Genomic DNA, 27,458 nt, shown 5'->3' with positions numbered 1-27,458 from the left:
CTGATGGTGATGAATATTGTATGTGTACAGTGGTTTGAACAAACAGTTCTAGTTGAAACAGCTGGTTTGTAGGCATGTGACGGTTTTAAAACTGCAGCTATTTGAAAGGCCACATAGTTCATGGAACAGACAGGGTCCCTTAATATAAGACCATAAAACATTCTATTGATCCTTCTGGGCAAACCAGATGTGTTTTGTTGAGATAAGAAAGCCCACTTGAATTTGAAACGGAGCTGTTCGATTCATTAGTATCAGCAAATGGACTTCGAGAGTGGTATAAACTCTTTAACTGAAGCACTCAGCACTTTGTGTGAACTTGCAAAGTGATTCTGTGAACACACTCCGCTGTTATGATTCAGATATAATTAAGATCAGCTGTGTCAAGTCGAGGCCTTACACAGTTACGTAAGGATTGCCCAGCACAGAATGGATTATGCTGGATTCACAGTGGTGAGGTTATATGTCGTGACTGTACTGTGAGAAGTCATCGAGTCATAAGAGCGTTTGAAGCGCTCAGTGACGAAATGCACAGATGACATGACGCAGAATCCCAACCATTCATTTGGGCGAAATGAAATCTTAAACAGGCACAAATAGACCCAGGAGGGGAGCCGATTACAGGCTGCAAATGTTAACACTGACCCTCGAGTCTGCAGCCGAGGACCCTTGATATATCTGACGTCTCCCGGGGCTCTTTTTCATTCTCCCATGACCAGATGTCAGCTTCTACGCTGAGAAGTGGCTCCATGAAGCCTCTCCTATGGCTGTGTTGCCAGAGAGTTCCTCAGCCCTTGAGCGGGACACACACTCTGTTAAGAGGTGCCGATGGCCGGGAGCCGGATCTCTTGACTGCTGTGTTCACTGGGGCCGCGTGGCAAGACCAGAACGTTCTCCTGCTGTTACGGGCATGCTCAGAAGGCTCTGGCAAAATGTTTATGCTCAATTAGTTGCTTAATGGGAAGAACGTAATGAGGAAAGACAGGAAATGCTAAAATAAGCAGGAAAGTGTTCAGGACCAGCGTGAACAAGGCACAGTCATCCTGTAGTCCAGTAGATTTAGTGGTCCTGAACTGTGAGTCCCAGCACATCACAACTTCAGTGTTGCTACAACCAAATTAGTAACTAATATCAAAACTCTGAAATTAAAGCAATTACCCATCATTACCCTTCTGACACTCCCTGAGTTTGTCATCTAGTCTGTGGTTGCAGAGGACGAAAACCTTTCAAGGACTTCAAAGCCACGCTGCCGAAGGTCTGGGAATAGTAGATGTAAATCATGTGTACATCTAATAAGACTGCAGACTGTCATGGAGGCAGTAAACCCATAATAAATGATCATCGAGTGGATCATCGAGTGGATTTTCAAGTATAAAAATACCACAAAGAACAAATCTCAGGTGCACAACCCTCGAAAAAACTCACAGCCTATGCAGTTTCGCTTGGTTCCACATTCTTGGTATAAATCACAAGGTTATTGCACTGCAGTAGATTTATTTTATCAGTGAGTGAAGCAACCTTGTCATGTGTAGTAGCCTTCAGGAAGCACCATCTACTCAGGAACGCACAACAAATCATTACCTTTCTGGTTCTGATTTGGCCTCTGGATGTAGGTTAATGTAACACGTCGCCCCCAAACTGCTTTCTTGACCTGAATATTAAAATCATCTTTAACATTTCGTACATTTAGTATATTTCATAATAGAATAATGCGGTTTCAGGTGCACTTTTGAGTTTCTAGGCAGTGTTTTTTCGAGCCATTAGTTTCTGTATGTGACATTTCACGCTTCCATCGAGCGTCTTTAAATCGTGTCCCTCACTCTCCTCACGACAACAAATCACCTCGGAGCACGACCAGACGTACGAGGTCCAGACTCCACGGACCTGCCCATCACAGCAACACTTATCTGGCTATTTTAATGGGATTAGGATCCCTGGCAAGGGTAACGCAGCGGAGAAGACGAGATGAGCTGAAGCACCTCCACCACAGAACCATCCATCCCCCTCTACTAGAGTCCAGACTGAGGGGGCGGGCCGGCCCGGAGAACCGTCGCTGTCACGCAGGGCCACTTCCAAAGCTCCGACTCCGATTCCGTTTGAGGAAATGATGGCTGACTTCAAGGTTGTGAGGCACTGGAGAGTGTCTGCGGGTTTTTAATTAGTGGTTGGAGAGAGCGGTGTCTGCGGTGCCCAGGAGAGGATCTTTTCTTGGAGATACATAACAGATAATTGGCAGCGGTGGCCCTGTCTGTCCAAACAGACCACCCTTTACACCTCAGCGATGAGTCACAGGCTTATTAAACTCACACAGCCAGAAGTGGCAAGCTATAGCCACAAATACATTTGCTGAGACTCCTCATTTGACCCACAGCCTAAACATATCCACCAGAGTCACGCAGTCATGGTGCTTACAATCTGGTATCCAAATGCCATCTTTCTGAATTTGAAAGTGAGACGGGGACAGTAGGGAAAATGAAGCATTGCATGGCCACAGGTTGCATGCGCTGTACACGCAGTCACTTGAAAGTAGTGAGTCTGTTGTGCATGCACAAGCAGTACGATTCCTTTAACACTTACAGAGAAGCATTATTAATATGCAAACAAAAGTGATGGAAAAGCACTAGCAAAAAGTTGAGTTCGCTTGAAGCCGTTCTCGTGTGAGTGAATGTCATGCTCTTGTAGCCGCTCTGCTTCGTCTCACGTTTTCGTGTGAGTGAATGTCATGCTCTTGTAGCCGCTCTGCTTCGTCTCACGTTTTCGTGTGAGTGAATGTCATGCTCTTGTAGCCGCTCTGCTTCGTCTCACGTTTTCGTGTGAGTGAATGTCATGCTCTTGTAGCCGCTCTGCTTCGTCTCACGTTTTCGTGTGAGTGAATGTGTCATGGTCTCGTAGCCACTCTGCCTCGTCTCATGTTTTCATGTGAGTGAATGTGTCATGGTCTCGTAGCCACTCTGCCTCGTCTCATGTTTTCGTGTGAGTGAATGTGTCATGGTCTCGTAGCCACTCTGCCTCGTCTCATGTTTTCGTGTGAGTGAATGTGTCAGGGTCTTGTAACCGCTCTGCCTCGTCTCAAGTTCTCTAGTTCTTTGTAAATGCAGTGATTGTAGATCCACTACCGGTATTTCACATCCTTTAGTGTTTTCACTTCTGAATAGTGTTGATTGTACACAGATATGTGTGTGTGTGTGTGTGTGTGTGTGTGTGTGTGTGTGTGTGTGTGTGTGTGTGTGTGTGTGTGTGTGTGTGTGTGTGTGTGTGTGTGTGTGTGTGTGGGATAGGAGAGTGTGGACCTCGGGGAGATCATGTTCTCGCTATGCTACCTGCCCACCGCAGGAAGACTCACACTCACTGTTATCAAATGCAGAAATCTCAAGGCTATGGACATCACAGGATATTCAGGTAGTGTAAATAACACTGTCTCTGTTTTGTGTGTGTGTGTGTGTGTGTGTGTGTGTGTGTGTGTGTGTGTGTTTGTGTGTGGGTGGGTCTGTCTTGAAAACGTGTCTGAAATAAAAGGTGAATTATATAAGTGTGTAAAATTATTTTGACTGGTGTGCTCTATTCCTGGAGGAGTGTGGCACAAATGTCCCAAGGTTTAATTTTGTAAATTCATATATAACAAACATTCTTGCCATTTTGTCAGGGGTCTTCATACGCAACTCAAATAGGAAATTATAGCAAATTATATTCTGTCCTTTTACCACATCATTAAAATTGTGCGTTATGATCAAATATGAGGTGACATTCCAGATGAGGTCCCAGCGTCTCTGAAACGGGACGCCTCCTAATAATGTGATTTAATCTGGCAGCTGTATTTCACACAGGCGACAGGCCTCGACTACCAAGCAAACGCTCCATGTAGCAGGTGAAATGAATTCACGTGCAGTAAAACACAGCTATTAAAATACACAGGTGCGCAACTAAACTCTCTCTGTTCAGTGTGCGCTGCTTGGGCTGGGAATAGATTGTGTCTGGCTAATGCACAAACGTCATAGATCATCCAGCTCCCCAGTGATAAGTAAAGGCAGGCGGTAATGACATCAGACCATGCGTTGCTGCTCTGTGTGCTTCATTAAAGCTCCAGATCTCAGTGGCTCCCTTGGAATACAAATAGTAATCTCGCTGGCAACAAACGCCCTGGTGTTCATTCCCGTAGCCTCCGTTCAGTTTTTAGTATTAATATACAGTCCCTGACATAAGTTCTGTCGCTTATCCATGTTGTGGAAACAAAAGCTTATAACCTGACTTTAAATTCATCGATTGGTTTTAGAAATGACTCATATGAAAGCTGAAACCCTCCCAAATGAGATTTAATTTACAAAAATAAATTTGCTTTACTGCAGAAATATTGATCATTTAATGAACACAGAAAGGTCAGATTTTGGCAAGACAAATGTTTTGTCGCCCACAGAAAGTAAGGTGAAAATCAAACAAATAATTCACTTCATATACAAATATATGCTTCATAACACTGGTGAATGACATTGTGGTGCTATTAGAGCCATATTTAAATCTCATTTGGGAGGGTTTCAGCTTTCATATGAGTCATTTCAAAAACCAATCGATGAATTTAAAGTCAGGTTATAAGCTTTTGTTTCCACAACATGGATAAGCGACAGAATTTATGTCAGGGATTGTACACCCCTGCAAACCACTCCTCTCCTCTCCTCTCCTCTTCCAAAGATAAGTTCCACCAGCATGTACTCTGTCAAGTGCTTGGTCAAACTAAGAGTTTAACCCTTGTTTCTCAACAGATCCATATGTAAAAGTGTCCCTCATATGTGACGGAAAACGTCTGAAGAAGAAGAAGACCACCATCAAGAAGAACACCCTCAACCCCGTCTACAATGAAGCCATCATCTTCGACATCCCCCCTGAGAGCATGGATCAAGTCAGCTTGCACATCTCTGTTATGGACTACGACCTGTACGCACCTCCCAACGCTAAGATCGTCTGTCTCTAGACCAGCCAAAAGTTAAACCTTAACATGTGTTTGAAGCTATTTAGATCAGTATCACTATTTACTCAAATCAGTGCACATGACTTCAAACAACTCAGGAACTACGACAGCACTTCAGATCACATCATGAGAACTTTACCAAACTGTAGCCAAAGCTTCCAGATGCAATATGTGTAACGCACGTCTTGTTATTCACAGAATAATATTTTTACATGTGAAATCATGAGCTCAGTTATACTCCCTCAGACCTCACTAATGAGCTTATAAGATATTGACTGTAAAGTATTAGCTGACTGCTTTTGGCTCGTTGGCGGGCTCGGACTGAACACGACATTTTATTCTGTTCTGCTCGGTGGAGATAATGCCTGGAGTCAAAGGCGGAGCTTCCCAGATTGAAGGAGGGAGGGTGAGCTACATGTAAAGGAGAGAGAAGGAGAGAGAAAGGAAGGGGAAGAGAAGGAGAGAGAGAGAGAGAGAGAGAGAGAGAGAGAGAGAGTGTGAGTGTGGGGGAGTGACAGATTGCATAGCACACACTGAAGCCCTGAGAGCAAAGGTCAGAGGTGGTAGGGCTAAGGAAACCAAAAGATAGGGAGCCCCCGTATCGTCTCCCGCCGAAAAGCTACATCCAGCTCTGATTGGCTGCTTGGGCTCCAATCAGGGAGCTGGATAGCACAGCACACCTGCACGCAGCGTCCGGAGCCCCGCCCTGCAAAATCCCCGTCTTGCATTTACATAGTTTGTTGGGTCTTCGAGTGTTTATTGGCCGAGTTACGGCGCTCGTTTGTGATTACACCCAGCAACAGAATATATGAACGTCCGTCTAGCGTAACAGTGTCTGAGACGCCAGCACTGAGCACTCTGTCCCTCTGTCCTCAGGGTGGGCCACAACGAGATCATCGGTGTGACCCGTGTAGGCTGCAGAGCTGAGGGCCTGGGTCGGGACCACTGGAACGAGATGCTGGCATACCCCCGCAAGCCCATTGCACACTGGCACCCCCTGCAGGAGTCCAAGAAATCTGAAAAGGAGGTTTGTTTGTTTTTGTTTGTTTGTTTGTTTGAGCTCCATGGATTTAATGTAACGGAAGTAGATTAAATCTAGATTGGAGTCGTTGGGGGGTGGTTAGCCTTCCAGTTCAGGGCTTACACTGAGTGAAAAGAACAGAATCCAACAAAACAACGCATAAATCAGTGAAATCCAAATGCTTACATCCCGTCTGACTCTTTTCCAAACTTCTGCTGAGCAGTAACAATAATTCATGGAGGCGATATGATGATGTTGATTTAAATGTAGACTAAGTGGAAGCCGCCTTGTATTCAGATCTAAAATGGTAATCATTTAAAAATAAGCTTTAATGCCAAGTTGGAGTAATCTTTGTTTACCCACATCCTGCTTTTCATATGCGAAGAGAATGACAATCACTCCTGTGTGCTGTGCCTCAGTGATATTGTATGTGTTGTTTTTTTACAGTGGAAGACCAGAACAGCTAGTTTTGACAGTCAGGGGTCCTGCCCCTCCCCCAAAGCCCCAGCTAGTCCTTGAATGGTTGCCACGTGTGACCCAGAAGGCCCAAGGCCCCGCCCCCATGACTAGCTGTCTGTCTGTGTGCCCGAGGAAATGAAAACAGAGTCAAACAAAAAGAGAAATTAAATGCAAATCCCAGTGTCTCCACGTCTCTGGGTCGGGTCTGCTACGTAACACCTCTGGTCAGAATAATTCAGAACCTGATTTTGAATCGGTTCCTGCGATCTTTGTTCTCCCGGAGGAGTTCCACCTCTCCTACCCTGCCAGGCCGTTTGGTACAGCTTGGTATTGTCAGCAGAATAACTGCTTGTCTGTCCACGCTTCAAAGTGTATCCCTAGACTGGAGGGCGAACGAAAATTCGACGTTCTGCGCGGCTGGGAGTCTTCTGCACACGGAGAGGCTCTTTGATGACAGCTTTGCTCAGAGCTGTGCACTGTCTGAAAGGAAGTTGATCTTATCCGCTGGAGCCAAGGGCCCTAGCGGTCTGAGAGAAGATAAAGCAGAAATGAGAGCTAATGTGTGCTGAAGTCTACAGGAGAAGAACTCCATCATAGGCTATACTGTCCAATCAAAGGATAAGACTTCAGCCCTGAAGATGGGATTGCCAATTGTTGTGTCATGAATGAACCCCTCCAAGCCCAGAAAGACCCCCATGATGCACTGCGGTGACCTTGTGGAGACTTTTAATATAGCTGTCCCAAGTTGATTGATGTCGTAATAAGAAATTGTGTTAGTAAGTCATAAAAAGGCATTTGCCAATCTCAGCATAGCACAATGATCTCAAGTGCTTTTCTTAACCCTGCAAGGACCTGTAAAAGTGAAAATCTTTTAAGACCTGTAGGCTTGAAGTTATTTGTGAATATATTTGCAATATATTTGAAAAAAAAAATAGGATATTACATATGTATCTTTGTTTGGGTAAACTTTTAGTTTGAGTTGTGTTTCTGAACAGGCAGTAACTTGGCACTCTCTTTCTCAGTTGCTTCTACATTTTTGGACTCCATTGCACACCTGTTGAAGTTGAAGTTCTAAGGTTGTAGAAAGTGATAAGTATTTACTGTTAATTGGTCAACTATTCAGTTAAACTGTCCTCTAACACAGTTTTGAATTTGTTAGATATAACGTGGATTTTATACTGGAAAAAGCACTGGTTGAATGATGGGTAGTGTACAACAGGAGATTACTGGAAGAAAAATGAAAGTACATTTTGTCTCATCACTTGGGGAGCTCAGGATTTGTGGACATGTTATGGACATTTTTTGTCCATTACACTGTTATTAAGCATGAATTAGGAAGTCTGAGGCCTGATTGATCTCCCCTGTAATCACACCACAGGAATAATTAAAATACTTTAAGACATTAGATGACATTCAGGAAAAAGGCGTTAGACACCTATGAAGGATTTGTTGGTGGGACTGTTCATTATTAAAATGCCATTATATCATTAATACTATTATATACAGCAGTGCGATCCATTGGCTCTAATCATTCTCTGTGCACATTGGTACTCCAGATTACCAATAAGTAAATATGGAGCATGACTGCACTGTTACTGTTATATTTCTATGTAGTTTGTTATTAATTACACTGCAACAGTGCTTTGATTAAACCAACAATTTAAGATACTAAACCAACATTTTTCATGTTTCAGAACCGGCTGTCTCTCCTCTCTGAAACTAAAGACTCAGAAGAGGCATGAGCTAGCTTGGCTGTGATGTCTGCCTAGCAGAAATGCAAGATGTCTTTTTTCAAAATCTACAAAGTGTAAAAGCGTATATATTTCACAAAGCATTATATTCAAAAACATTCAAAATTCAGCCCTTCAACCAGCAGACAGCAGCACATTTAATAAAACAACTAACTGTTTAAACTAGAAAGCAGATTGAGCAACAGAATATTTGTGATCTTAAAGCAATGCTGAATTTGTGGGTTGGCTCCACCCCATTTGTGGGTTAGCTCCACCCCATTTGTGGGTTAGCTCCACCCCATTTGTGAGTTAGCTCCACCCCATTTACCAATATACCAATATACCAATAACATGCAGCTCCATTAATGAAATAACTTCAATAATAGTTTAACTTTATTCAGCCAAATCAGGGCAAACCAACTCTTAATTGTATCTACCTGGCCAAGCAGGTGTTTTCCTTTAGGATCAAACCACAATACCAACAGGGCCAAACCCACCCAGCCTGGTAGCACTTCCTGTCAACATTGAAAATGTCTTAAAAGTTATTGTAATGTTTCTTAAGCCAACTGCAAAATATGTGTAACCTTGTTAATATGAAGACCCTTGTGTTACAGAGGAAGCAACAGGATTTGTTACGATCCATTAATGTTAAACCTGGAAAAAAAAAAAACGATAAGTGCACATGCAGATGAGAAATGAGCACAGGAACCTCTAAGCCGTCATGTAGAAAAAAGCTTTTATTCCTCAGTAATTGTAATACAGCCTTTTCGGATTTTGTACATTGTCAAATGATTTTTCAGACGACTGTGGTCTTAAGTGATTTTAAAGAGTGCTAAGAGGGCTCAAACCCAAATCATGTTTTTGAATATCTAAATGACTTTGGCTTTGGTTTTTAAACTAAAAAATGTAAAACAAAAAGGAGATTTGCCATTATACTAGTCCTTGTGGTATGAAGTTGATCTATTCTGTGACAGTAGCGGATACCCCCCCCCCATCCTCACGCTCTTCTTGTTCATCATACAGATGAATGACGTGTGTCTGTGAAGATGGTATGATGTGTGTTTTCACTGTTCTGTACCATCGTGTTGTGTCCCCCCGTGTGGTGTTGAGTGTGGTGCTCTGTGTGGAAATGAAAGTTGCACCAGACATTATGTGTTTTGAGAATGACTGCACACATCAGGCAGTGGAGAGCCTCTGGTGCAGAGGAGACGTGCACGGGTCCAGCCGTGGAGCCGAGGTGTCCCCCCGAGCCCTAGACGTCCTCTGTCTTTTGAATCAGAGGGGTACGAGGGGGAAGCATGCTCCTGTAGGAGTCCAACGAGCTGAACATCTGCAGGAGAGCTAGGAGAGAGGAACCCTCACAGACTGAGCTCGGGCAGCACCAGATGCTTTCAGAGGCCCGACGATGGCTGACAGAGCTCTGGCTGCACTCTTCATCAAAATAAAAGATCTCCAGATTTAAAAAAACAAATAATAAAAAAAAGATATCTGGGCTCTACTTAAGAACTGTTGTCTATCCACTTTCACACCTTACAATTGTTGAAGTTTGCACATTTCTATATAAAAAAATTAATATTTTGGCAGACTTGTGAATAATTCCAGGTGACATCTTGATGATTGCTGTACCTTTTTGGTTACTACCTGTTCTAGCAGCATTTACGATGTCCTCAGGCTCAAACAATATAAAGGTTTTCCTGTTGTGGGTGGACTCTGTGAAATAGATACAAAAGAGTTTCTGCTCTGTGTGGTTTAAAAGCGTTTCTCTCTCCCCTGTGAATTTAACAAGTTTCCAATTTTATATTGATAATTTGTACTTGTGATACAACTGTTGGACAACTGTTCTTGTATCTCAAACATGCAGAAATAAAGATGGCGGATCAGTCATTTGGTGTTATTGTACCTCCTTTGACGGCCACAGGTCCTAGCTAACTTGTGAAAGTCCCTTTCGCCATACTGAGGTGTGGTAGGACTCTGGGAACAGCTATGAGGAAGTCACACGGACGGGTTTGAAATATCCTTCATCCTGAGGGATACATGGAAAATGTTGCTCCTTGAAGAGTGGATGTCAAATTGCCTGGATGTCATGCCCAGATATGAAAGATCAATAAAAAAGGGCTGAGTGTCCAGGCAGGGATAAACTGGACAAACCACACATCTCTCCTCTACATAACTACACTAGTTTAAGGAGCTGATGTCAGACTTAGCCCAGCCAATTTTTCACCCAGACTACTGTAAACACATTTTGAAATACTTTATTGAGTTTTACATGCTGTTGTTTTTTTTATGCACAGTTAAATTCATTGCTACATTTGTGAAGGTGAGTTAATACCGTCATGGTACAATCATTTTGGTCAGGTGTTCCTTGCAGTCTTAAGTGTGTGCCCTTCAGAGCGCCACTCATTCCTCTGGAGGTGGCGCTATTGCCCACAGCTTCTTCTTGAGGGCCAACCTGTAGAGGATCTGGTAGCCATCGTCCCAGGCGTACAGCTGCCTCTCCACAGGGTTGTATTTGAGGCTGGAGTGGGCCCCGTAGCGCCGGGGGAAGTAAACCAGTGGTGCTTCTCCGCCTGTCACCATGTCGTTCACGTCAAACACGCACTGCACTCTGGAACGGCTGGAGGGCCTGGTGTTGTACACCACGTAGACCGTGCCACACACCAGGAAGGCAGCCTCGGAGCCGGACCTGGGGCACGCCGTGTCCCACATCTGCTCGATGTCCAGGGTGTCGGGGTCCATCTTGGCCAGGTTGATGTTGTCGCCCACGGGGTACAGAGCCCACAAGCCGTCCTCGTCTGCGATCAGGTCCACCAGGGTGGAGGGGTTGAAGGCGTACACCGGAGCGCGGCCCTCCGTGGGGAAGACAGCGCTGTCCGCAACGGAGTTGTTCCTCAGGTCAAACTTGATCACCTGGAGCTCTGACCTCTCGCTCATATAGTAGAGGAAACCGTCATAGACTGCATGACCTGTTCCATCCCAGGCGTAAGGGAGAGTGATGGCTTTACCCTTAGACATGCCAGAGGACACGGAGAGCTCTTTCACCGAGCTGAACTCATACAGGGTGTCCTCTGAAGTCCCGTTGAAGACGTAGACCTTGGCCGTCCTGGAGTCCTTCGTCCACAACCCTTTGGGGCTTCCCACCCGTTTCAGAATCTTCATGGCTCGGATATTTGACACAATGTCAACACAAACTGTGAAGAAATGAAAGCGTCATCATCATCATCATCATCATCATCAGTGTTCACTTCAAGACTGAACAAAAGCTTTATAATAATTGAACAAGTTTTATAAGGAAATATTCAAGATGAGAAATTATGTACAGTAATAAAGGAACTAATCAGAAATACATGGAAATACTATGTACCTGAAAGCAAACTGCATAATTTATCTATATAAAAAAACATGCAAGATATGTTGTTCTTTGAAAATGATGAAACATTAATGCAGTTCTGAAGTCTCCTCTAATAAGAGAGAATTATCTACCTTTCTAGAAAAACAAGGGTTCTGTAGTTCAGAACTGCATTTGTGCCTCTAAAAGATACTACATGGACTGCATGTTATGTGGTGAGCAAGTATTCTCTATGCAAGATAAAAATAAGAAATGGTGACACATTTGAAGTGATTTATGAACACAGAGCACACAGTCAGCCCACCCTTTTGGCGGGGTTGGATGTAACTGTGTCTTAATTACAAAACAAACACACAGATGTCCCTGCTTTCTGTAAACGCAACCGTTAAACACAACTAAGAATCCATTAAACACAGTTAACAGTGCAGGGTTTGTCCTCCATTTTCCAATATAGTGATTTTCCAGAGAGAATGCTGCCAACACTGCTATAGTACTTAATGAGAAGTTATATATAGCCGAGCCTAATGTGCCAAGACCCTGTCAGGCTGGAAAGAGAAGGTCCGTGATCAAAAGCAAACAGCTGACAGGGCTGAGCTACGAGCTTCCAGAAGCCCCAAACTCCCCTCCCGCTTTCCACAGCTCACCGGAGAGCTCGAAGAACTCCTCCTTCTTCTTCTGCTCCTTGACCACTGCTTCCTGTTCCACCATCTTGTCCCGGGCTTTGACGCACGGCTTGGGTGGGTTCTTGGTCTCGATGTAGTCCATCTCCCGCTCCACCCGCTCCACGCGCGCCCCGGCCCCTTCCAGGTCCTGCCGTAGCGTCTGGTGCTCCTTCCAGAGTTTCTCGAGCAGATCTGCCGCTTGCTGCCTGAACTGCTTCAGGTCTGAGTTGTAACGGGAGTTCTGCTCGTGCCAGAGGGCGATGCGCTCCTGCAAGGGAGCAAACGTAATGAAAACAAGCAACACACCAGTCGTGGCATGGGCTCCTTGTGGGTTTAATTATATACATGAGCTCTGGAAGCCTGGTTAGAAGGTGTGAACCATCAAAACGTTCGAAACAAGTCGGCTATTTATCGAGCTGTGCCTATCACAACGTGTTAAATGTACACAGAAGGAAGAGGAAGTTTACAGGCTTGAGCCAGACATTAGGAATACTTGTGAAGTTTTACAACTAGATTTATTGCTTTTGTATAACTTGAAGCAGGCATAAAGTAGACATGCATTAGACAGCAATGGCAATTTGGGATCTTTACAAATGTTGTAAGTGTTTGGGTTTCACGACTTATAGACCAAATGACCCATATTAGGTATTGCACCAGGTAAACCTGAGAGTCATTCAAACCGTTTGAGGAGCTTGAGGTGATTCATGAAGAAGAAACAAGGTGCCTTTTGCTATTGACCTGCTCTTTCCACCACTAAACTGTTAGATGGCAAATTCAGCAACATTTGCAGTAATGATACGTTTTCCCCATCATTGGGTTTAGGAAGCACTCTTCTGTGAATGTGAGCAGGACTACGGAGGGCACACTTAGAGAGATGTGTGCACTGGGACCTCTGAGACAGGTCACGTTACAGTGAGCGCATCTTGGGTGGGCCCCAAGATCACTCGCAAGCTATTTCAAAGAACGAGCAAAATCTTTGGGTGCCAAACAAGACAGGCGAGCGCTCCTCCAGGACTTCATCTCGCTGTCACCGCGTATTGCATTTCGCCGAGAAAATGCGATGAGTCAAACAAAAGCTACAGCCAAAGGCGACACCTCTCTTCTGAAAAACGTATTTTCTGTGAAGGCATAACGCAAAAATGTGCAAATTCACATTTACAGAGACAGGAGGGACCTGCAGTTCAGCACACACGACTTCATCACCTGGTAATCGTTCTAAATTATGCACCTCGTTTTCCTTCCGTCCATGAATCCCTGAGAATGGAGCAGAAGCAGAAGGTTGCTCCACACCTACAGTTCAGCTCTCCGTCCCAGAAGAGCGGACAATGCTCGACACTGAGAATCACCGGCTGCTGGGAGTCGGCACTGGTTCCGCCTGCTGGCGAGTTTGGTGGGACGGATCGAGTTAGTCTTACCTCCATGGCAACCATCCGGCTTTCCAGATAGTTCATCAGGCTCTGGTAGTGGTACTGGCCACGCGAGAGCTGACTCAGCGTTCCGAGGAGAAGGAGAATGAAGACTGCAGCTTCCATGGTGGACTCAGACGAAGGCCACGCCGGGGACCCGCTTCAGCACTCTGACAAAACCTCAGGGCTTTCGAAAAGCCGTCTGCACCAGTCCAACTGCCGAAGGCGGAATAAAACCTCCGGTGTGATCAAAGAAAGCGTGGCCAAGAACAGAGCCAGCTACTGGGGTTCCTGCTTCGCACACACTCTCCCTGGGCTGGAATGTTTTTATAAACACCGAAGGAGGAGCCTGCTTGGCCTCTCACTGCCGTCCTGAGGGAAGGAAACGCTAGATATTAAAGGACCAAACCACAGCTAACACACTAATAAACACTTTCATAATTCAGTATATCTACTTAAAACATGTCTAGGAATACTTTCACATTTTCTGAGATGTTTTCATTAGCATAAATGCTAAACAGCTGTCCTACAGGTATCATTTTCTCTAATATGCTGTGCATAGTGTCTTATTTTGTATAACTTAAGACATGTTATATCTTATTTGGCATATCCCAGAATAAATGACAATTTGATTAAAGTAAGGATAATCTACCCTACGGCAACACAAGCTCATATTTTAATGAACCAGTTGAGACTGCAACACAGTAAACAGATGCCACCCACACTAAATCTGTTTATCAAAGAGCATATTGGTTGTTCCTTTGCTGCTAATGAAACATATCTGGACTGCACCTCATCTCGTGGGAAGATGATTTCATTTTGATCTAGTAAATAGAAGAGGAAGTTCCTTCATTCAAAGTGTGCAGTATTTTAGAAACTGTGCACACTTTTCAAATAAATGTATTAATGATCAATTTGTTCAGGTTTAAAGATGCAATGTTTTTTTAAAGCTCAAGACCAACAGTAGTCTGGGGTTGAATGAATGAATGTTCAACTTATACAGCACCTTTCAAGATACTCAAGGTCGCTTTACAATTTTAACACAGGTACAACTCTTACAGAACCAATCACACACACCGGAGAGAAGCTGCAGCCAATCACACACAGCGTACTCTCTACCGGGATCCACAGCCCCCTGGGGGACTGAATGGGGTGCAGGAAGGTGAGAGAGGACAGACCCTAGTGGCAGAGCACCATCCACCACTAGGCATACAAGCACACAGACACTCAGACAACTGTTTTTATTGAACATGAAGAGACACAGGGACTGCAAATTTACCTAACCGGAGACCCCGGAGGAAACCCACACAAACACAGGGAGAACATGGAAACTCCACTCAGATAGGGACTTGAACCCAAGACCCCAGTGCTGAGAGGCAAACGTGCTAACCACCAAGCCACGAGAAGAGAGGCTGGGGACTAGGACCTACACTGGGGGCTATAGGACCTACACTGGGGGCTATAGGACATACACTGGGGGCTATAGGACCTAAACTGGGGGCTATAGGACATACACTGGGGGTTATAGGACCTACACTGGGGGCTATAGGACCTACATTGGGGGCTATAGGACCTACACTGGGGGCTATAGGACCTACACTGGGGGCTATAGGACATACACTGGGGGCTCTAGGACCTACATTGGGGGCTATAGGACCTACACTGGGGGCTATAGGACCTAGGCCTCTCTGTGATGACGGGTATACTAAAACCAAGGAGATTGCAGCAATTTAGGCTTCAACTATGAGATGCAAGGTGTGGTATTGATAAGCAGCCTGCTTCCACAGACGGGCCCAAGTCTGGACGGGGATTGTGAGTTTATTGGATGCAGTAGGGACTGCAGGGACGTCTGGGAGCTGGTGAGGATGGAATGTGAACCCTGTCTGGCTACAGTCTGGGACACAGAGCGCTGCTGAATTTGGATGATGGAACAGTTGGATGAAGGCTGACTGACATCTGCTGTGGAACGTGTTCAAAGTCTGGTTGGATTTCAAAGACAAACAGACATACTCACTTCCACATAACTGGATGAGATTAGTGTGGTTATACAGGGATTCAGAGACCATGCAAACAGTAAAAGACGCATCAGGCAGCATTACCTTGATAGGCTATGACATGGTGATGCCCTCCTGGGCCCTAGGTGGTGCTGTTTCTCTAGGTTTACTGATGACTCCAAGCGGAAGTGTCATCTCTAGGACCCCGGGTGGTGCTAGCTCTCTAGGCTGTGATATGCCTTCCAGAACTCCGGGTGGCACTGTTGGGTCTGGCTACAAACCAGTACATTCTGCCACTTGGGACATTATTGGCGCTCCATGGAACACCAGACCAGGCAGTGATAATGAAGCTGGCGGCGAAAGAGCCGGCCCCCTCCATGACACCAGATGGTTCTGTCTGCGCCAGAGGACGACCGTGTCGCTTTTCCCCCCCAAGGCTCCTCGCAACACCGTTGCAACAGGCCAGCCCACAGTGATTATGATTCACAGCCCCCGGGGGCTGGAGTTAAACCAGGACAAACCCACCTTTGCCCTGGTTCGGGGAGACCCGGTCCACAACAGGCCGAGCTCACTCCTCCCAGCTGAAACGCCTGTGGAGGGACTTGGCCAGCACCACTTCTCCGTTCCTTTGCTTCCCAAAACGACGTCATGCCAAAAAACGAGTGGTCAATGAACAGTGTTCCAAACTGGACACACTACCTGCGTGCCCGTGCCAGCAACGCATAAAGACATACGCAACACAGGCCACAAACTCTGCATTACACGTGTTGCTTTGCCCAAATTGGCCTCGCCTGCCGTGTTGGTATTATGTCCCGTCCACATGAAGAATGAAGTGTGTTAGCAGCGCAGTCAGCAGGTGTGCCACTAGGGGGCCTGAGATCGTTAGTAGTCCATTACATCCTAAAAGACTGTGCAGCCTTCTGCTAGAGACCGCAGAGACTCAGAGAGCTGAAACACTGCATCACCTCACCAGGAAATAATAATGAACTGATAAGGACTCAGTTTAGCCAGGGCACAAGGCAATTAGCCCACATTTATCACTAATGAGGAGGCACGTAGGCCTATATTACAGTAATGTACCCTCTTCCACCGCCAGCACTACCCCAAGTGTCACATGTAGTCAGTGCAGTTTGACAAGGATTTCGATGTTTTGACTCGTTCTAAGACATTTTAATAATGAGATTAGTCTCCTTGACATGCTGATTGATTATGATTATATATGATTATATCACTAATGTGCAGTGTAAACGGAGGAGGCTACGATTATATGAATACTAAGGAATCAAACTACCCTGCCAGTGCCGTCTCAAGTCAAAGGTCTATAGTGTGTTGCTTTCAAGCTTTGCCATTTCAGTGCCTCTGATATATCGGACCATTGCAAAGCACAAAACTGTGACGTGTGTGCCTGTGCACCACAGAGCAACCCAGCGAGACATAAGAGTCTATCATAAACCTCAAAGGCAAACGCTACAAATGTTGATATTTCTAAACACTCAGGATCGTCCAGCCGCTTCTTATTCCTAACCAGTGCTACAAGTGTAGTCATGGCAACTCAGTTTCAGACGGGAAGACTCTCGACTGACTTTAATGAGAAGATGCATCTGTCTGGTCTAAGGGTCTGAGGGGGTTAGGAGTGGCAATTGCACCGGGGCCCATGGTGTAGGGCGGGGGGGCCCGCAGAGACATACACGGTGTCAAACAGTCCAAGCGAAAGCCAGCAAAAACAATCCAGACAGGAAACAAAGCCAAACAGAATAGAATCCAAAACCAGTCAATACGCTAAAAGGATCAATACAAAAAGGAGCGACTCAGTGCGCTCTTATCAACAAAGGCAAGAATGTCTGTGAAGAAACAGTCTTTATAGGAAGTATGAGGAGCAGGTGAACACAACTGGTACTCCAGGGAAAATTTTCTGGATAATACCATCTGACTGGATGATTGCTGGCTGTGAAAGTCCCCCTGATTACTCTGGGAATTCTGGGAAATGTAGTGCAGCTTTTGAGTGATATGCTTGTTGGTTAGCACTACACATTTAAAGAGGGTTATGTTGAAGGTACAACAGAGGGAGGAAATTATGGATTATTGAATAATGAAGAATGCAATAAGCTTTATATGATTAAATTATCTGGCATGCCTTACATGCAGATAATTACATGCAGATAACAGCACATTTAAAACGTGCTACCAGTTATATCCACTAGGTGACAGCATCAACAAGCATGTGAAGAAAAGATTCCTTCAGTATTTTTACGCACGATTTTGTTCTTGTTGAAGAGTTTAGTCAAGATGAAAACCTTTCGGAGAAAATGCAAGCGTACCACACAAATGCATTACTTCATTGTCATTTCATGTAATTCACAGTAAATCTTTCATCGGCGTTGAAATGTCTTATAACCTTTTTTATGTTTAAAAAAAAGGTTATGTAAAAAGTTACGTAAAAAGCTTACGTGACCGTCAGGGTAGAGTCCAGCAGATAAATACCTCTCACGTCGTCACCCCCTCACTCACAACTCAAACATATATAAAAGAAATGTTTTGCTTGGCTCTAAATAATGACGGAGACGGTGAGGGAACGTGAGGGGAGTAGTGCCAGGCCACGCGCGCGCGCACACGCGCGTCACAGCGCCGTGCCAAAAGCGCCATAAACCCTTCACGCGCTCGTAGATACCTTTAGTGCACCCGAGGCGCCCGAACACTTGACCTACGGCGTTCGGGAGCTTTCTGTTCGACTGCATGCGACCGAGACCTCAAGATACTCCTGCCGTCAGCCCGTGTTAACAGCGAAGGGCTTATTAGTCCAAAAAACACCGCTCTGCCCTCTGCTTTGTGCTGGGAGGCTGATCTTCTGACCACTGATCTCCAGCGCTGACTCTGAAGATCACAGTCTCCCTCCTGCACTGATCACACTGGTTTCCTGAGAGCCTCTGAAGACGTACAGCTCCCTTAAGGTTATAGATGGAGCACCACTTTCAAGAATTTCTCTGTTATAGCAATAGTTACACAGGCGGACTCCTTAGTTCATTCTGACTTTGTGTTGTTTTTAAATGAGTGACATTAATTGGCCTGCTTAGACCCCAATGAGATCATCAACAAATATATACCTTTTTGTATATATGTGTGTCATCATCATCATGTCATATATATATATATAGCAAAATAATTTTAGCACAAAAATTTTTAAATTCCTTCAGTGCTGTTTCACAAACCACATAAAAGTCTTAATTAACTGGTGTGTGAGGATTTGTGTGTCAACAGGTCTAGTTTCAAATGTAACCAAATGTGGGTAGACCTGCGATTATGTGCTCAGTGAAAATGTTGTTGCATGGCTTTGACCGCATCCATTTTCAGAAATGTCATTACGCCACTAATTTACATGCTAGACTGCGTGTGTTAGCTCAACGCTGCAGACACCGCAGTTCAGGCGGACGGCTTCAGAGCTCGGAAAAATCCTGACAAAGCAGCATTCATGCTAGCAGGGCCGTACGTTGCTTAGCGGCGTGGATGTTGGAAACATAGACGCGGTCTCTGGGCACACCTGGTGAGAGCCCGGCCAGTGGGCGGTGAGTCCCCGCGGGCCCCCGCAATACACGCCAGCCCGCCTGTGTTGCAGTCTGCGTCAGTGTCTCCCTCCCTCGAAAATAAACTCCGGAGTGGACGGGACTCACACATGTCCTCAGAAGACGGGCTAACGCCATCGGGGGCCAGCGGCAGCTCCGAAGCGCTCCAGCTCAGGGGCCCCATGCCAGGTGTGTGTGCGAGGCGGAGGGCGTGGGCCGGCGTGTACCCGCGCGTCGCATTACCCCATCGGGCCCTGATTCCAGCGCCACCTCCCCCATCCCCAGCAGGGCACGACAGACAGGCATGCCCCCTCACGCTCCGCACCCCCGCTCACGTCAGCACCACCCGCGCGCGCGCACACACACACACACACACACACACACACACACACGCTGCCGGCGGATCTCCACTCTGTTACCAGTGTGAATCATGCATGAAGAATGTCTTGCAGCCCCTGATCAGTCAGTGGGTTGTGTGTAGTGTTGCGTGTAGTGTTGCGTGTAGTGGTGCGTGTAGTGTTGTGTGTAGTGGTGCGTGTAGTGTTGCGTGTAGTGTTGCGTGTAGTGGTGCGTGTAGTGTTGTGTGTAGTGTTGCGTGTAGTGTTGCGTGTAGTGTTGCGTGTAGTGATGCGTGTAGTGTTGCGTGTAGTGTTGCGTGTAGTGTTGCGTGTAGTGGTGCGTGTAGTGTTGCGTGTAGTGTTGTGTGTAGTGTTGCGTGTAGTGTTGCGTGTAGTGTTGCGTGTAGTGTTGTGTGTAGTGATGCGTGTAGTGTTGCGTGTAGTGGTGCGTGTAGTGTTGTGTGTAGTGATGCGTGTAGTGTTGCGTGTAGTGGTGCGTGTAGTGTTGCGTGTAGTGTTGCGTGTTGCGTGTAGTGTTGCGTGTAGTGGTGCGTGTAGTGTTGCGTGTAGTGTTGCGTGTAGTGTTGCGTGTAGTGATGCGTGTAGTGTTGCGTGTAGTGTTGCGTGTAGTGTTGCGTGTAGTGTTGTGTGTAGTGTTGTGTGTAGTGATGCGTGTAGTGTTGCGTGTAGTGGTGCGTGTAGTGTTGCGTGTAATGTTGCGTGTAGTGTTGCGTGTAGTGTTGCGTGTAGTGTTGCGTGTAGTGGTGCGTGTAGTGTTGCGTGTAGTGTTGCGTGTAATGTTGCGTGTAGTGTTGCGTGTAGTGTTGCGTGTAGTGTTGCGTGTAGTGTTGCGTGTAATGTTGCGTGTAGTGTTGCGTGTAGTGTTGCGTGTAATGTTGCGTGTAGTGTTGCGTGTAGTGTTGCGTGTAGTGTTGCGTGTAGTGTTGCGTGTAGTGTTGCGTGTAGTGATGTGTGTAATGTTGTGTGTAGTGTTGTGTGTAGTGTTGTGTGTAGTGATGCGTGTAGTGTTGCGTGTAGTGGTGCGTGTAGTGTTGCGTGTAGTGTTGCGTGTAATGTTGCGTGTAGTGGGAATGGGAGGAAGAGCTCAGTCTTGTCCACTATCTGTCAAACACAAGCATTCGCAGTCACTGACCTCGGATGCATGACGGAGAAACCACACCTCATTCACGAACTGCATTATGTGCTCAAATTTAGTGATAAATTATGTGTAACTGTAGCCTAAACATGTCAGGACTCATTATCCTGTGGTGTTTTTTTAACTGTAACAATGCAAATTCTGTTTCTGGCTTATGTCTCGCACCTTTACAGTATCCTTTGGGTTAGGGCACTAGGGTATCTGTTTATTAGACATATCTCTTGTTGTAGAACAGAGGTAGTTCAGGCATGTAAGGCCCCATGATGTAGAGTGTATTCCTCTGAGTGCATATACACTCTACCACAGCGTCGTTTCAAACCTCTACAGCCCTCAGCAGGACTCAGGACAGCGTCCATGCGCAGAACCAGTACACTGCTGCTATGCAGAAAAAGGATTCATATGTGGAAACCTTGGGCAGTGACACATGGCACAGCTGAGATTCAAACCTGGATATTGCCTACATAGTTTTGACACAGGAACTGAACTAACATGGCAGAAAAGCAGATTTTTTTTGTTTTAGAAATGTAAATAACCCTTGCATTTATAATTAAAAGCAGTGAATTTGGTTCTAAAAAGACTCCATAGTCTGTAAAGATCCATATTTCTCTTATACTAATACAGGATAGATGATCCTTGGCGTTTTCATCACTCATGAGCAATTGAATACAGCTTCACCTTTTAATGGGATTGCTGAGACATTCAGAATATTTTGAATGTGAAAAGGTTGGTGTCCATAACCAGTTCTCCGCTTAAAAACACTGCGAATCTGATCTGACTTTAATGATTAAACCCTTCTCTGGAAAAAAGATCAACCGACAGAACCTGGAAATGTTTGCGTCGTTGTTAAATGAGCGCACTCTGAAATATTTCTTAATCCCCTAAAGGGATTTGCAATTATTGTCTACAATTAAGCACGCTGCGAGGTGTTGGAGAGCGTCCAGCAACACAGTTCACAAGACAGACTGCAGACGTGGAGTCCACGCGTCTAACAGACTGTCTGCACGACTGCTACTCGACGTAGACACGGCAGATGTGTCCCGAAACGCGGAGACGACCTGGTGCCTTTCTGTTTCCATCTTATCAAATCTGACAGGATCAGGGATCTGGAGTGGGGCTTGTCCGCTGGCTCCAGAGAGCAGAGACAGGCCAGCGAGCAACTGCTTCTGACAGTCACGGCGCTTTGAAAAGCATCGTCTGAGGTCACTTGATTTGGGAGTCCGAGAGGTCTGGGAATCTGAGAGTCTGAGAGGTCTGGGAATCTGAGAGGTCTGGTGCTAGAGTCAGCAGGAGTCAAGAGGAGATTAAGGGGTTAAGGGTTTGTTCTCCTGCTGGATGAAGATTAACTCAGGCCAAGGGGCAGAGAGAGAGGTGAGGAGAGGGTAATAGAGAGTGTGGTGTCAAGAGGTGTTTACCATACAAGCACAAAGTGCATCAGCGAGGGGGGGGGGGGGGGGGGGGGGGGGGGGGGATGGGAGAAAGGAAAAGGTTAAGAGTGTGTTAGAGTGAAACGAGAGAATGCCAAGGAAAGAAGAAAGGGACAGTGAGGGAGAAGGACAAAGTGAGAGAGAGAAGGAGATGGAGAGAGAGAGAGGAAGAGAGAGAGGGGGAGGTAATAGAGGTAGTTGTATGAGTGAGTGAGTGATGCTACCACAGTCAGACTGGCTACAGCAGGATCTCCACCACAGTGTCATATGATTCCAGAGGTCAGAGGTTATCCCCACTGATGAATATCGGGCCGAGACTAGTCAGGCTCACTGAAGAAAGGGAGTTGTTTTCACTCTCCCAGTCTGGAAAGTTTAGTTCTGGAATTTCTTCTGCCAGCATGAGACTGTAAACCTGTCCCCTGCCCAGAGAATTATGTCCACAAATATTGATTTTTTTTCAAAACGGTATTAACTTACCGCCAAAGTAGCTGTCGTCTGTTTTGTTTTGTTTTAAACACATGCATTACGGTGTAATCCAGGATGAAACTGACAACAGTGAAATTGTAGCATTTCTAGTGAAATACCTCACAGCCGTCTGGACCGCTCTCCGTGTGTCTGGGCCGCACCGTGCACTCGGCCTCACTCTGCGCACTCTGCGCACTCTGCGCACTCCTCTAAACTCTTCCCTGTATCCCACCCCAACAGCCCTCCCTGATGTAAACATCACTGAAAGAACCGTAGTGGAGGCTTTTCAAATGAGACGTGGGGCCGGGTTTTTCGGGGACTGTCCGGCGGAGGGGCTCGAGGGCCCGGGGAGAGACGGCGGGGGGGAATAATGCCCCGCTTGTAGCCCGGACACGCTGAGCACCAGGCAGCCGCGGTCTCCAGCGGTTTTGGCGACTGGAAAACGCTGCTCCCTGCGGGGGGAGACTGGAAGGGGGCCGTAACGTGGCTGCGGTATGCGAGCAATTTGCATTTCCACAGCAAAGGTCAGAGAGTTAAAAGGTGCGCAAATCACAAATGTGGCAGTTATGTGGGTGAGGTCTTGCCGGCCTGATCGGGGTGTTTTTGCTGTTCTCCAGCCACGCTGAAACTCCGGCGTGACGGAGTGACTCTCTCCTCCAGATCAGAGGCCGACAGGCGAAGACGGACTTCTGTCTCCCCGTCATGGCCGCACACAGCTGCTCATCTCTGAAATCAGCCTGTTAATGAAGCAAAAGCGTAGCCAGATCCGCCATTAATTAATGCTCCACCGAGAGAAGTGAGCTATAGCACGTTTGATGTGTGTGTGTGTGTGTGTGTGTGTGTGTGTGTGTGTGTGTGTGTGAGAGAGAGTGTGTGTGTGTGTGTGTGTGTGTGTGTGTGTGTGTGTGTGTGTGTGTGTGTGTGTGTGTGTGTGTGTGGTTCTGTGTGTGTGTGGTTCTGTGTATGTGGTGTGTGTGTGTGTGTGTGTGAGGAGGTGTGTGTGTGTGTGTGTGTGTGTGTGTGTGTGTGTGTGTGTGTGTGTGTGTGTGTGTGTGTGTGTGTGTGTGTCTGCGTGTCTGTGTATTTGAGTATGCATGTGTGTGTGTGTGCATTTGTCTATGTGGGTACATATCTGTTTATAGTGTGTGTGTGTGTGTGTGTGTGTGTGTGTGTGTGTGTGGTTGTGTGTGTGTGTGTGTGTGTGGCTTGCGCATGTCGGCTGCTCAAAGTCGTGTCAAACCACACTGCGTGCCGCCAGTGGTGAGAGAACGAGAAATCCATTTGTACCGTTGACAGTGAACTTTATGAACCAGACACGGCAGCTCGGCCACTGTCTCAGTCTCACTGGGGTGTTATGGTGGTACTCCTCCCCCACTACACAACCTGACGGGGTTTGGAACCAAGGCCTACTGCCACGGGCCTCCGAGAGCACGTGCCCATCGCACCGTTTCAGGAATGGGGCTTTCTGAGACTGTGAACGCCCTCTGTTAAATAATACAGAGGCACAGAACACTACACATATTCAGACAGTCCTGTGAAATATTTCCAAGGCCTTTTCTTTCCAAAGGTTTTCGCTTATGTTCCCACAGTTTAGTCACAGCCAGTTAGCGTGACAGTAATGACAGTAATGCCAGTCCAGGGAGGGCCGTGTGGAGATCTCCTCCCGCATCCACACAGCACACAGGCCACCAGCGTCTACTGGACCCAGCTGATTCATCTTCATCAGCATCTGCAAGCATCGCCGTCAAGCTCTTCAACATCAGAACGCATCCATCCACTCCAACGCATCCCCAGGCCCTGTGTGCCATGGCCGTCTGCCCCTCTCAGTGAAATTATGAAACGAATCTTCTGGTGTCCAGGCCCGGATGGGGTACAGCAGGGCTGGGACCAGCACCAGGGAGGCACATACACACACACATGTACTCAATCCTTCCCAAGTCCACCCAGGACATTTATAGGGCTGAAATAACAGCATAGTTGTCCATTAATTCCACAGCATAAATCAAGCCTAACAGAAGAGTCCGCCTTCGTGAGGACTGTGTTCGAGGGCACCGTGGCAACGGCACGGACGTGCACGCTCATGGTGGCGTGCGTTTTTTGTGAATGAGGCGAAACACTGTCCTCCATTCATTTGGGAGCCAGTTGTGTGTAGGATACATGCACGTGCATGTCAGGATTTGACTTACAGCTTCATCAGAAGCTTCCCTCGTGTTCAAATGTCTACGTTCATTATCCCGAGAGACACGGCGGTCTCGTGTGGCAATCCAGATGTGGTTGGTAGTTTAGGTGGCGCAATGTGTGATTACACACGTCTGACCACACAGATGTGCGCAGTGTTTAAGCTAATCGTCAAATATGGAAAACACCCTTCCAAAAGTCCGAAGGTAGCGTTGCTGTGATCGCTGTCACGCTGTGAGATGCTGTGTTTGTGATTACGATGCTCACACCTACACTGATCTCACACACAATTCCTAACAGACCTAGAAGTGAGAGAGAGTGTGTGGATGCTGAGGTAAGAAACACTACAGTTCCCTAAACACGCTGTGTGCCTGTTAAAGCATTTTACATTCACACACGAGCTTACACTCGGCTCATGTTGTTGTCTTGGCCTGTTGTTAAACCAGACATTGATAAGAAGTTAATTTATATCTGTCATTAACGTCCCGCCGGTCAGGACTAGGTGAAAAACAGTGTTCTCAACTGTTTCTTTATTGCATATTCCAGCCTGCTTGGCTTTTCCAGTCTCCAATCGCTCCATCTGTCTGTCCGACCCAGTCGTACCCTCCCTGCCTGTCTCATCACTCAGAGGGTAGATAATGGGGGGTAGATTTAGCCTCATTAGTCTCATTAGTGTTACCCCTGTCTAGTCGTCAGACTAGACGAGAGGGTCACACTGGTGCCGGATACTTGTCATGGTGCTAGCGCCGGCCAGGCAGAGAGCCCCCCCCCTCCACAGCCCCCCCCCCCCCGGCTTTTGGTGAGAGCTTCATGAGAAACAGCCACCAGGAACTCTAGTTGCCTGTTACGGTCCACGTTTCATGTGCACGAAGGACAGAGAAAGTCGTCTTCCATAGGGAGTTGTGGCGAGATGCTTTAACTAAACTACTAAAATCATCAACAGTTTGAGCTGTTCAGTGGCAGAGAGTGTCACATTCAGACAAATCACATTCATACTTGATTAAACATGTATGTACACACACACACACACACACACACGGATACACATCTGTGAGTGTGTGTAAAGAGCATGTCTCCAAGCAGACCCACTGTCTGAGTCCCTGTCTCCCATGCGAACGTACACTCCTCTCCAATTGAGACACTGATTGGGAGGGATCAGCATTCTTTGGCCTCTTATATTTTCCCAGTGGCCCCCGGAGCCTGAGGAGATAGTGATCTAAAGCGATGGCTCCACCATGGGCCTCCCACGACCCGAGGGCCCCTGAGCGCCACGCCACCTCCCCTGCCAGCGCCCGGAGCTGGGCACCCACCCGGACCGCTCCCCGCCACTGACAGACGCACGTCAGGGCCCGGGGTAATTACAGGGATGCTCACTGAGACAACGCGTGTCATCGCACACCCACATTCTCCACGCTGAAGTCGACATGTCTGACCGCCCTACATCATTAAGGTAATTAGTGTAGAGATGCGGCTTTGCGATTCCCCAAAAATGTAAGAGTCAATCATTTCTTCTTCTTCCTCTACATGAAGGTTTGGACTGTTTGACAACCATGGACATATATGTGTACTTTGGTATGCATTGGTAAATTACTGATCTAAGTTTACGTTGTATTACAAAAGCATTCAAAGGCCATGAGGATTCTCGTTTGAACTTACATTTGAATCACATTTTAATGATCTTAATATGTTCAGTTGAATAAAACTAACCAAAAATGTCCCCAGTTCTTGCCAGATCCCTTGAGTGTTTCATAATCGAAAATGCAATAAACCAATCACTATCATATTTCAAAAAATGATTGCAACATGCTTGTCTCTATGAAAGCTAAACAAAGCAAACCCACGTCCCACAGAAGCAAAGCTAGCAGGAGTTTGGGTAAGACCTGATTTGATCTCATACAAAGAAACACAGAACTGCATTTCTGCCTAGACAGCGTCTTAAAGCTGACAGCACCCTACCGTTCTCTAGACCTGGACCTGGGGACACAGAGGACAATAAGACACGCCACAGCCTCTGTTCAGGGGGGAGCGGCCAAATAAGGCCCCTCTGGTGTCTGTGCTGGAGACCGTACAGTAATCCCTCTCCTTGATAACCAGGACAGCTCGATACAGTGCCTATAATTCTTCAAATTTGTCCTTGCTGTTAACCCTTGCTGAAAATAAATGGCACCAGAGTCTGTATTGGATAAACATTTTTGCTCTGCGTTATATCCACATATAGCATATGCATTTCGGGCCCTTTCGTTCCTTGAACTGGGAAAAGCAGAGAGAGAGAGAGACAGAGAGAGTGGAGAGAGAGTGGATAGAGAGAGAGTAGAGAGAGGGAGAGTGGAGAGAGAGAGAGAGAGAGAGAGAGAGGAAGAGAGGGAGAGAGAGTGGAGAGAAAGAGAGAGAGGGAGCGAGAGAGAGGGAGTGAGGAAGAGAGAGAGAGAGAGGAAGAGAGGGAGAGAGAGAATGGAGAGAAAGAGAAAGAGGGAGAGAGAGTGGAGAAAGAGAGGTAGAGAGAGTGAAGCGAGGGAGAGAGAATGGAGAGAGAGAGGGAAAGAGTGGAGAGAGAGAGTGTAGAGAGAGAGAGAGTAGTGTTTCTCTCATTCCTGGCAGGCCTTCTGTGCCTCACCGGAGCCTCCTGGTCTGAGCAGCTCCCACTCACAGTTTACAGGAAAACCAATCGCACATCGTCTGGGGGCTTCAGTCATTCCAGAGCCTGACGGAGCTGCTCACTGTAACGTCAACCTGGAGCGCCCGGGTGGAGGCGTTTATTAGAACTA

At 46.6% G+C, this 27,458-nt stretch overlaps 2 protein-coding genes across 4 annotated transcripts in view; one reads left to right on the top strand and one right to left on the bottom strand.

Moving 5' to 3' along the window:
- syt6a (synaptotagmin VIa) overlaps nt 1–10,051 on the top strand; it is a 46,168-nt gene extending 36,117 nt beyond the window's left edge. For both annotated transcript variants that reach the window (XM_076983905.1, XM_076983906.1), the window contains exons 4-7: nt 3,276–3,396; nt 4,752–4,923; nt 5,834–5,984; nt 6,426–10,051. In XM_076983905.1, the coding sequence (XP_076840020.1) occupies nt 3,276–3,396; nt 4,752–4,923; nt 5,834–5,984; nt 6,426–6,497 (516 nt within the window). In that variant the 3' untranslated portion in view covers nt 6,498–10,051. The remainder of the gene's footprint in view (nt 1–3,275; nt 3,397–4,751; nt 4,924–5,833; nt 5,985–6,425) is intronic.
- Nucleotides 10,052–10,403: 352 nt separating this feature from the next.
- On the bottom strand, nt 10,404–18,408 carry olfml3a (olfactomedin-like 3a). Of its 2 annotated transcripts, none has more exons than XM_076983907.1 (4): nt 18,244–18,408; nt 13,591–13,953; nt 12,158–12,443; nt 10,404–11,355 (listed from the first exon to the last, which is right to left on the bottom strand). In XM_076983907.1, exons 2-4 carry the CDS (start codon nt 13,705–13,707, stop codon nt 10,565–10,567), a joined length of 1,194 nt encoding a protein of 397 aa, XP_076840022.1. In that variant the 5' UTR covers nt 13,708–13,953; nt 18,244–18,408; the 3' UTR covers nt 10,404–10,564. The 2 variants fall into 2 exon arrangements, with proteins under 2 accessions (XP_076840022.1, XP_076840023.1); XM_076983908.1 differs by lacking the exon at nt 18,244–18,408 and adding an exon at nt 18,023–18,143.
- Nucleotides 18,409–27,458: the final 9,050 nt, after the last annotated feature.

The sequence above is a fragment of the Brachyhypopomus gauderio genome, chromosome 21 (genome assembly GCF_052324685.1).
Source record: "Brachyhypopomus gauderio isolate BG-103 chromosome 21, BGAUD_0.2, whole genome shotgun sequence".
NCBI classification, from domain to species: Eukaryota; Metazoa; Chordata; class Actinopteri; order Gymnotiformes; family Hypopomidae; genus Brachyhypopomus; species Brachyhypopomus gauderio.
The sequence above is the reverse complement of the archived record's forward strand: the minus strand, read 5'-3'. Positions and strand labels throughout refer to the sequence as shown.